Genomic DNA, 9,538 nt, shown 5'->3' with positions numbered 1-9,538 from the left:
TGTGCAGGAGGCAGCTGATCGATGTTTCTCTCTCATCGATGTTTCTAACTCTATCCCTCTCCCTTCCTCTCTGTAAAAAAAAAAACATCAATAAAATATGTTAAAAACAACAACAACAAAAATGTAGTAAGAGTCTGGGAACTTCCTTGGATGAAGTCCACACCTCCATCTTTAGTAAGGAAACGTTTGCGGAGGAATGCTAAGGCACAGAGTATCATTGGGAGATCCACCGAACTAGAGATTTCTGTGCTTTAAAGTCACCAGATGAAACTTTTGCTTCCAATTTTAAATAAATGCCTGCTTCACATTTTACATTTAGCAAGTAGCTTAAATAACATCATAGTATTGAATAGTTTATAAATGTTTATTAAATGTCAGTAATCTTTACAAAGCAAATATTAAAAGCAAGAGGCAAAAATTCTGCAAAATATGTACAAAAGTAAAAAGCCTTAATAACTAGCAACTCATTTTATAAAATCCAACTGTTCTTGCCACTTTCAGACCTCTTTTAGAAATAATTTATTGCCAATCCTGAACTAAAGCACTGACAGAAAATAATTTACAATATCAGATAATGTGCTTAGTTCCTGGAAAGTTATAAAAAGATATATGTATAAAAAATCCTAAGCCACAAGTACTTTTATACAGAGCTAATACAGAGCATGTTTGGTTAGGTACAGTATTATGAGGTTGTTACAAAATACACTTTTTGATAAGGCTCCTTGTGGTAAATGAGCTCTCCCCACGTATAGTAGTACTGTACAGAAAAGCCAGTGAAAACATTTTCTACTTCTGCTTTAAGAGGTAAAACAAAAAGGGGGAATGTTAGTTTGTTGCATTTTTACATATACTTTCCATGAATTAACATTCCCCCCGCCCCCGTACCATCAAATAGGCGTGAATGAGGACAAATGCATCACTTACTATGGCAAGCAACATATAAGCTTTTAAAAATACAAACCCAAGGAAAGTAGTCTATTTCTATCATGATATTCACTGATTGAAAATTTATGCATAGTGGGTCAGCATACATTGATCCATCTGGAAATGATCATTATCAACAGATTTGAGTATGTCTCAAAACCTCTTAACCCAGAAAACAATGCCCTATCATTAATGCTTTTTTTGGTCCATATAAGCTCTGGCATTTGAAATCAGATGGTTAGACCTGGATGAAATAAGAATGAACGTATTTATTTCAATGCTAACTATACATTCAAGTACAGACATAAGAATGCTAGCGGTACAAACACTGTACTCCATACGATGTTAAGAATCACTTGCCATCCTAAGGCTAATATCAACGTGGTGGTACTTGGAAAAGCCATGAAAGAGCCATGAAAGCCAACTTGTTTAAAATGCTCAGGTTTAGTCTTATACTTCCATTTCTAGCATAAACTTCTTCAGCCCTAGCCTCGTACCATAAAATAACGGGTATGTATTATTTGGGACATGGAGACACATATACACCCACTCTCATACAATCCCTTCCTTCCTCATGTTTACTGGACAAAAAGCCAATCTGTATCCTATCATTTAAAAAATAAACCCCACAATAAATCAGTTCTGTTAGTAAAGCAGTACATGACCAGATTGTCGGTGACTAATGGAACTTAACCTGTTGATACGACAGGAGATAAAGTGGCTCAGCACTAAGTAGATCTCCAACTGAAAAAGACATGTGCAAAATTTCTGTCCTGATTCCTCAAATAAAACTAGAAGAAATGAAAAGGTAACAGAGTAACTTTCTCTAGATTTATTAGGGAGTTTGTTACAGATAGTGAACTGAACTTTACAGGCATGATTCCATGAATCCAAACAAGAGTTAACACTGATAATTTTGCCTTCTCATTACATATACAGAAATAACATTGCTACAAATTGCAATGGAGAGAATCTTGTTGCAAATGGCTTGGTTTGGGGTTTTGTCTAAATGTATCATTATATAATGAAAGCACCAATTTGAGGGCTTCTCAAACAGTGATTTGAGTTTCAGAACATTAACTTGGTAACTTTATTCTTTATCTAAATAAGGCATAACTGGATATGTGTATTAATGCTGAAAATACATTTCATCAAAAGCATAAATACAAGTATTTGGGTATACATTGGAAGTTAAGATTTATTTATTCCTTCTTACAAAAAATTATAGGACATATGATTTCTGTCAAATCTAAATTAATATTTCTAGTCACTTCTGGTACTAAGGTCATCTTACTTCCTTCTACTGTAAGCCAACCACTGCCACCAACTGAACAAGGATTTCCCTAAACAACCTCACTAGAGCGATTCACCAGAGGCTCCTCACTTCATAAAATACATGCCAATGAAACGTCAAAGAAAACAAAGCAAAAACGAATGACCCTTTTTCACTCACGTTGCCTTCTCGGATTGCGGCTGCGCTCCAGCCATCCAGTGCCCTTTCCAGACAAGATTGAAATGAAGATTTAAACTTAACACAGTATTTGGCAGAAAGCAATGATTCAGGTTATTAAAAATAATACTTAGGCAGCAGAGGCACGCCTTGAATTATTTGGATCTTCAGAAAACATTTGACAAAACCTTTTTCCTATATGAAAATCAAGGCCCAAATTTGTGGTGTTCTTTGATTTATAATATAAGGCAACTTTGTATACTACAAAGTTCTTCAAGGTCAATGAGGATATTTTGTAGCATTTCTTAAAATTAAACGAGAAAACATTCAGATTTAAGAACAGAATGTAAGAAAATTAGGCACATCCTATTCCAAATAATCATGAAGTCTAAGAAAATCTAACACATGAAAAAACTTTAAATCACTTTTTTAGAGATTAGGGGTGAATTGGCATAACTATGAGCACCCTTTTAATTTTGTTCACTAAATGTCACCTCCATCTTCACATAGTGGTATTTCAAAAGGATTTGGTTTGCATGATATAGGTATAACGACTCCTTCATCCAGTTTAAAAATACAGTATATAAAAAGGAGTGGACTAAGGCATTCAGACTGAACTTCATAGTTCTACTGAATGTCTAAACAAGCCTGCCATTAAATATAAGTAATTTACTGCCTCAAAGTGTATTCTAGATTTTACCATAAAAGAAGGTTGACTCTGAGACATCACACACATCAGGAAAGAAAATCACAATTGCCCAAAATAAAACCATATCTGTTTGGTGTTTCAACATTTCTTGGTAGTAGCCAATATGGGGAAACTGGTGATTTCTGCTTTGTCAGGCAATACTTCTGGTTCACGTCACAAATCTTAAATATAACATAAACAGGCCACGTGTCTCCTTCACATAGGGAATTCACTTTAGCCCCTCGCTGGAATGGTTTGGCCATTCCATAAAACCATTAGCTAAATTTACACAGACTCTCCACCACATAGTCCAGTCTAACGATGACTTTAAACAACGTATTCTTTTTGGCAAGAAGCACTAGATGTTTAAACATGCATGGACACCTGCATTATCATGTGGGCGACAGGTCTGGAGGTCATGTATCACCAAGGCATGAAAATACTGGAAGTGACTATGGATCGAACTGCAAATGCAAGAAAAGTCAGGTATGCAAGAACAATCCCTGGTTAGCTCAGAGAAAAGCCCTAGTCTCATACTAGACAGCAAGACAGACCAAGAGCCATTGTCTTAACGGTGGGTGACTCATAATGTTCACCCATCTTTCAAGAACTTCCTAGCCAAGAAAATACCTGAGAACCCAGTCAGCTATACAGTAAAGTGACGGATATCACATCTTAATCACAATTTTCAGGAAAAGGAGAAAAGCTGCCACTTCCAAACTGTCCCCAGCCTTGTCCATCTTTTCTCTAATCCAATTCCAACACTGCACTTACCCTGCAAGCCAGGATTTTCAGTACTGCAAACCAGCCATTCTGAAGAGTCTGCTGTGAGTGTATCTGGAATCAAAAAGCTACCGCGTGGGTATGTTTTCATTTGGTAAGAAATGGAGGGAGGTCAAATGCAATCAGATTTTGGTGTGAACTAAAAAAATTATCTCTTGTTCTCAGGAATATCCTTAAAACATTCCAAATGCACTTCAATAAAGCTGGAATTTCATAAACAAACATGCACATACTGTGCTTTTTTAGTGACATACCAAGAATGAGTAGGAATTTGAAATAATACCTTCTTGAATAGTTTGATACAAAAATACTGCAAGCTCCAAATGAACAACTACAACAAAAAATCCCAAAAATGCCACTCTCTGAGTTGATGGGAATAGACAGGAGAGCAAAAGAAAGATGTTTGTGATGGTACAAAATGGTTTCCTACAGTAAGGCCCCAAATCATGTGAAACAGGATTTAAAATCTGAGAGTAAAACACATAACATCTGGAAAGGTTATGTTTATTTAGAAAGTTCTGTTATCAAGTTGCTTGCAATTTTTAGTTTCTGCCATGGCCAGAACGTTTCACATCCGGCACTTTTATTACATGGTATTTAAATATAAAAAGGGTAAACTGCATTTCACTCATAACTTTGACCAAAACATTACATATGGCACTTGATGCCTTTTGCTCTCCCGTACCATTTGTGAACTTCCATTAGCATCAAACCAGAAATCCTTATGTAAACTTTAAAACACTAAAAACATTACCTTTAGGAACCACAGAAATTTTAAAACAAAACAACTGTTGTGCATATAAGTAATGAAAAATACATGAAGGCTAAATCTGGTGAGTCTATAGAATGTCATTCCTAAGATCAAAATTTTTTCCAACAGCCATTTCAAAATAGGTCACCATAAAGCTAGGCACGAGTGTTGAGTTATGTGTCAGGCAGACAAAAGGTATCTTATTTGTTTTAGAACTGAATATTCTTAACCTCATACTACAAATACTCAAGGACACCTGCTATACTTGGCACTACAGGAGAATTCAGTTTGAAAAGTGGAAGGAGTTAAAGCCTGAACTATACCTCGACTGAGGTTTGGCAGGAAATTACAACTCCACTCTAATGGAAGCCATAGCAAAACCGATCAAAGCCTAAACTCCAGCAGATATTGGCAATGTGTTGTTATTCAGCAGCTTTCAGCCACAAACCAAAGTCCACAGAAGAAGGACTAAGATTTCCAAGAACTTCAACACAGCATCAAGATTTTTCTAATTCCTGCTGTAAACTATTTTAAAAAACAAAACAAACAGAAAACAATAAAAAAGACAAAAAGGTATTAAAACAGCAAGTCTTTTGTACATCACTGTAGCATAAGCTGCTTGAGGTTGTCATGAAGAATGGTATCCTTCACGTCACGGAAAACCAGGCGGATGTTTTCCGTGTTGATGGCAGTGGTGAAGTGGTGGTACAAGGGCTTCTGCTGCTGGTCCCGGCGTTTGTTACGGAAACACTCCACCAGGAATTTTTGGACGTCTCTTAAGCAGTGGGGATCCCCTTCAAATTCTAAGAAATAGTCTTTGATGCTCACAATTTGCACTTTCTCCTCAAGCAAATCTGTCTTGTTTAAGAAGAGAATTATGGAGACATTGCTGAAAACCCGGTTATTGACGATTGTTTCAAAAATGTTCAGAGATTCTGTAAGGCGATTGGTCAGTCGGTCTTCCATAAGCACCTGGTCAAATTCACTTGAGGAAACAAGGAAAAGTATTGATGTCACACTGTCGAAGCATTCAAACCAACGTTTTCTTTCTGATCTTTGACCACCTACATCAACCATTTTAAAAGGAACATTTTTAATTTCAAAGTCGTACTCATGAATGCCTTTGGTGGGCCTTCTGGCAAGCAGAATATCTTGTTGTGATGGAACATAATCCTGGAAAAAAAAAAAGCTTTTATACTCAGGAATCCAGAATTAGAATTTTTAATGTTCTACTAAGTGTCTAGCGAATGGATATGCAAACAAAATTATCTTTTTAACATGTCGACACCTCTTAATAATACTAAAGCATGAATACTATTATTATTCCAATTATACAATGCCAAATATATTAAAATGTTAGTGTACCATGACTGGTTCAAAATTCATTACAAATGAACAGCACCTATTTTTTTTCATTCCTGCTCAAATTTGAGTAAGGTCTTACCTACCAACTGCTGTGAATCTGCCTTCAGTATAACTCCCCACCATAACCCACTTGTAGTTTCAGCCAAGGTGACCTCACTGCTCATACACACACCTGCTCCTAAAGTCTGAATGTCAATTCAGGAGGGTCACTTCTAGGTTCTCCTCTCTCTAATCCACACTAAACATTCCTTTACTGCCTCAATGACTAAGACCCTCTCTGCTGTCACTCCATGTTATCATCGCTGCTAGACTACAAACACGGAAAACACTTCCTCTACTGTAACTAGTTAGCGCACTTTCCTTGGCCACTTTCTGGGTCTGTTTCCAGGGTTCGGTGTAGCTGTGTTCCAGCTGTCTCATCCACTGACACAAGTCGTCATTACTCTGTCAGCACTTCTGCCTGAGAAATGAAGGTGACGATGGCTTGCCTACCTGCGTCTGAGGGACGGTTTATGCAAAGATCAAACGAGCCCTTCTCGGTGAGCAGGCTCAGTCCACACCAGACCCTGGCAGACGGAAGCTGCTGGTCTCAAGTCCCCGGCCACCGTACCAGTGCCCTTCGTTATGCAGTATAACTCTCTCTTCTCAGGCTAGTATTTTTTCAGAACTTTGACACAGCTTTTTGGCAATACTGAACAGAAGAGCCTTAAATTCTCATCATCAAGGTCAACATATTTTTTAGAATCAAGGCAAGTTTTTAAACAGTGCTGATTGTTATTTGCAATGCTGCATTTTGTGTCTTTCCAAATATGTCATATGATTTTGAAAGTGTCCTTATAATACGAATGTAAACTTATCTCCTGAAAATAGCGTGTTGAAGTAAAGAAAAAACAGGAGGCAGTTCACAGTTATCTGTAATCAACAGCCATTTGATTAAGTAACTCTGGGACTCTAACGTGTTGGCATTTCCAGGTTTCCTTCCAGCTGCTGTTCACATACCTGTTTTACATCGATGGATTAATGTGATAGGATTTACATAGACATTCTCCTACTAGTGGTCACTTAGGTTGTTTCCAATTTTTTGCTTTAAGTAATAGAGGTGCAGCAATTAAAATTCTCATGCAAACATCTAAATAATTGGGAATAAGATTATGAGGTCAAAGGTTATAAACATTTTGATAACCCTGGACACTAAATGCCCAACTGCTTTCTAGGAAGGTGGTACCAATTCACAGTGCACTTGTGTGCCAGATGCCTCAGAAACATGCCAGCCCTGAATTGTTCTTTCTTAAAAATGTTCTAATTCCAAAAATATAAAAACATATTTATTATTGCCTTAATTAGGAGCTAACACTCTAGTTAGGAAGCTAAAGGCTAATTCATACAAAACATAAAACACAGGACAATGTCATTTAATGCTAAAGGGTGTAGCAGTAATAGTGATTAGGAATGTGAATTCTAAAGTCAGCTTTAATACTAGCTGTGTGACCTTGGACAAGTCACTTAACCTCTCCGTCTCAATTTCCTCATTTGTAAAATATAGTAACATTCCTAGGGGTGCTGTGAGCACTATATGAGTTAAAGGAATGAAGTGCTTAAGAGTCGTGTTTGGCACACTTTACGTTACTATCTCGCAGTTCCTACTATGCCAGCCACCACCACCGCTGCCACCACCACGGCCACTTGCTGTAGAGGGAAATCAAGAAGGCTGTGACAGGCAGGTAAACTTCCACTCAAGTCTCTGCAGTCTCATTTTTAAATGCTCACCATTCATTTGTACTTGACAATCTATTCACAAAAACAATGTCTTTAATAAGAAAACTCATTTTCTTTCTTATCAACTCCTCCAAGTCCAACCAGTAAATTTTCCTTTCTACTTCCTGTCCCTCCAACAATGTCTGCATTCTTTAAGCCTCTCTATCATCTCCTATCTCACATTAAATCCTCTGGTTCCTTCTCCGAATCTTTCCTACATTTTTCCTTTCCTCCTTATTGTCCCCACTTTTTCCATCTCAGGCGTGGATCACCATCTCTTCACTAGTTTCTCTGCCTTGAATGCCTTGCACCTCTTGGTTCCATCTCTAAGCCACCCCAGACTGACCCCTCCTGCATCGTGAGTTCGGAACCACCCATACTCCATCAGATCTGAATTTTGCTGACTGGCTTTCATGACACGCCTTAGCTAGCACCTTGATCTTGGACTTCCAGCCTCCAGACGGTGAGAAATAAATGTCTTTGTAAGCCCTCCCAGTCTGTGGTATTTAGTTATGGCAGCCTGAGACAGGGGGTTTATTTCATGTAATTGTCCCACACCCTATGTGGTCGGTTCTCTTACTATGCCTATGACATGGATGAAAAAAAACTATGGTTTAGAAACGCCCAAGGTCATACAGAGCCAGTCTGTGATAGCACTGGGATTGGAACCCAGGTGGTCCGGCTGCAGAACCCATGTCCTTGACCCAGGTGCTGTTCCACCTACCAGAGGGTCATGGGGCTGGGCACACAGAAGGGCTTCAATGACCCTGGTGCCATAGCCAGAGATGGAGAAGCAAATGCAATCCTGGGACTTGTCTAACATGTACAGAATGGGTGGCCGATGTGCAGTGCACCCAGGCTTACAATTCTTCCCTCCTTTACAACTACCAACTGATTACAGTACCTTTTCCTTTTTATTCCAGATGTAGCCTTAGAACTGTCCTCAATATAAGACACCAAGCAGTTAGCACAAAATTTACTGGAGTTGGCCTATAGCAAAAGACCAATAAGCACAGAACTAAGTAAACCAACTGCAGTAATAAGAGCAAGGAGGTTTGAAACAAGCAAGGGCTGACCCTGAAAACAAGAGGAGACCTACTTTAAACGGTATGCTCAAAGAAGGCCTATGTGAAAAGGCAAGTTAGGAAGAGCAGGTCAGCCCAGCCGCTGTGGCTCAGTGGTTGAGCGTCACCTATGAACCAGAAGGTCACGGTTCGATTCCTGGTCAGGGCATAAGCCCGAGTTGCAGGATCGTTCCCTTATAATGCAGGAGGCAGCCGATTAATGATTCTCTCTTATCAATGATGTTTCTATCTCTCCCTCTCTGAAATTAATTTAAAAAAATATATATATTTTTTAAAAGTAAAAAAAAAAAAAGAAGAGCAGGTCAGTGTCTGGATTGGAAAACATGAAAAAAACTCTTAAAAATTAGTTTACCTACTAAGGCTTCTCTTAACTTTTTTTAAGGCTTATAATCTGACCAAATGGAAAAGTGATAATGAGATAAGACTTAATAAAAAGTTTCACTGATGTGGACTGAGTAAAAACAGATAAATATGGGGATCCCAACTTCTGGAGCATCTGTGTGTAAGAAACAGGTAGGAGAAAAACACTGGTTTTAAGGGCAGACAAATACAATTTAGCAAAATACAAAAGAAAGGAAAATACAAAAATTATCCTGCTAGAGTAAAAAGAGGGCACTTTTTCACGTGTCCTACATCCATCGGTATGTTACTTTCCTACTTGTAGTGGGTTTCATGTTGTGCTTTCCTTTAGTTATATTTTAAAGTTAAATATCTCAAAGAACCCATGAGATCATATT

At 38.1% G+C, this 9,538-nt stretch overlaps 1 protein-coding gene across 1 annotated transcript in view; it reads right to left on the bottom strand.

The window, feature by feature from the left end:
* Positions 1-350: 350 nt before the first annotated feature.
* GNA13 (G protein subunit alpha 13) overlaps positions 351-9,538 on the bottom strand; it is a 29,445-nt gene continuing 20,257 nt past the window's right edge. Inside the window, exon 4 of the mRNA XM_054709941.1 lies at positions 351-5,769. Within this exon, the coding sequence (XP_054565916.1) occupies positions 5,197-5,769 (573 nt within the window). The 3' untranslated portion in view covers positions 351-5,196. The remainder of the gene's footprint in view (positions 5,770-9,538) is intronic.

Source organism: Eptesicus fuscus, chromosome 20 (assembly GCF_027574615.1).
Source record: "Eptesicus fuscus isolate TK198812 chromosome 20, DD_ASM_mEF_20220401, whole genome shotgun sequence".
Classification (NCBI taxonomy): domain Eukaryota; kingdom Metazoa; phylum Chordata; class Mammalia; order Chiroptera; family Vespertilionidae; genus Eptesicus; species Eptesicus fuscus.
This window is presented reverse-complemented; position numbering and strand designations above follow the sequence as displayed.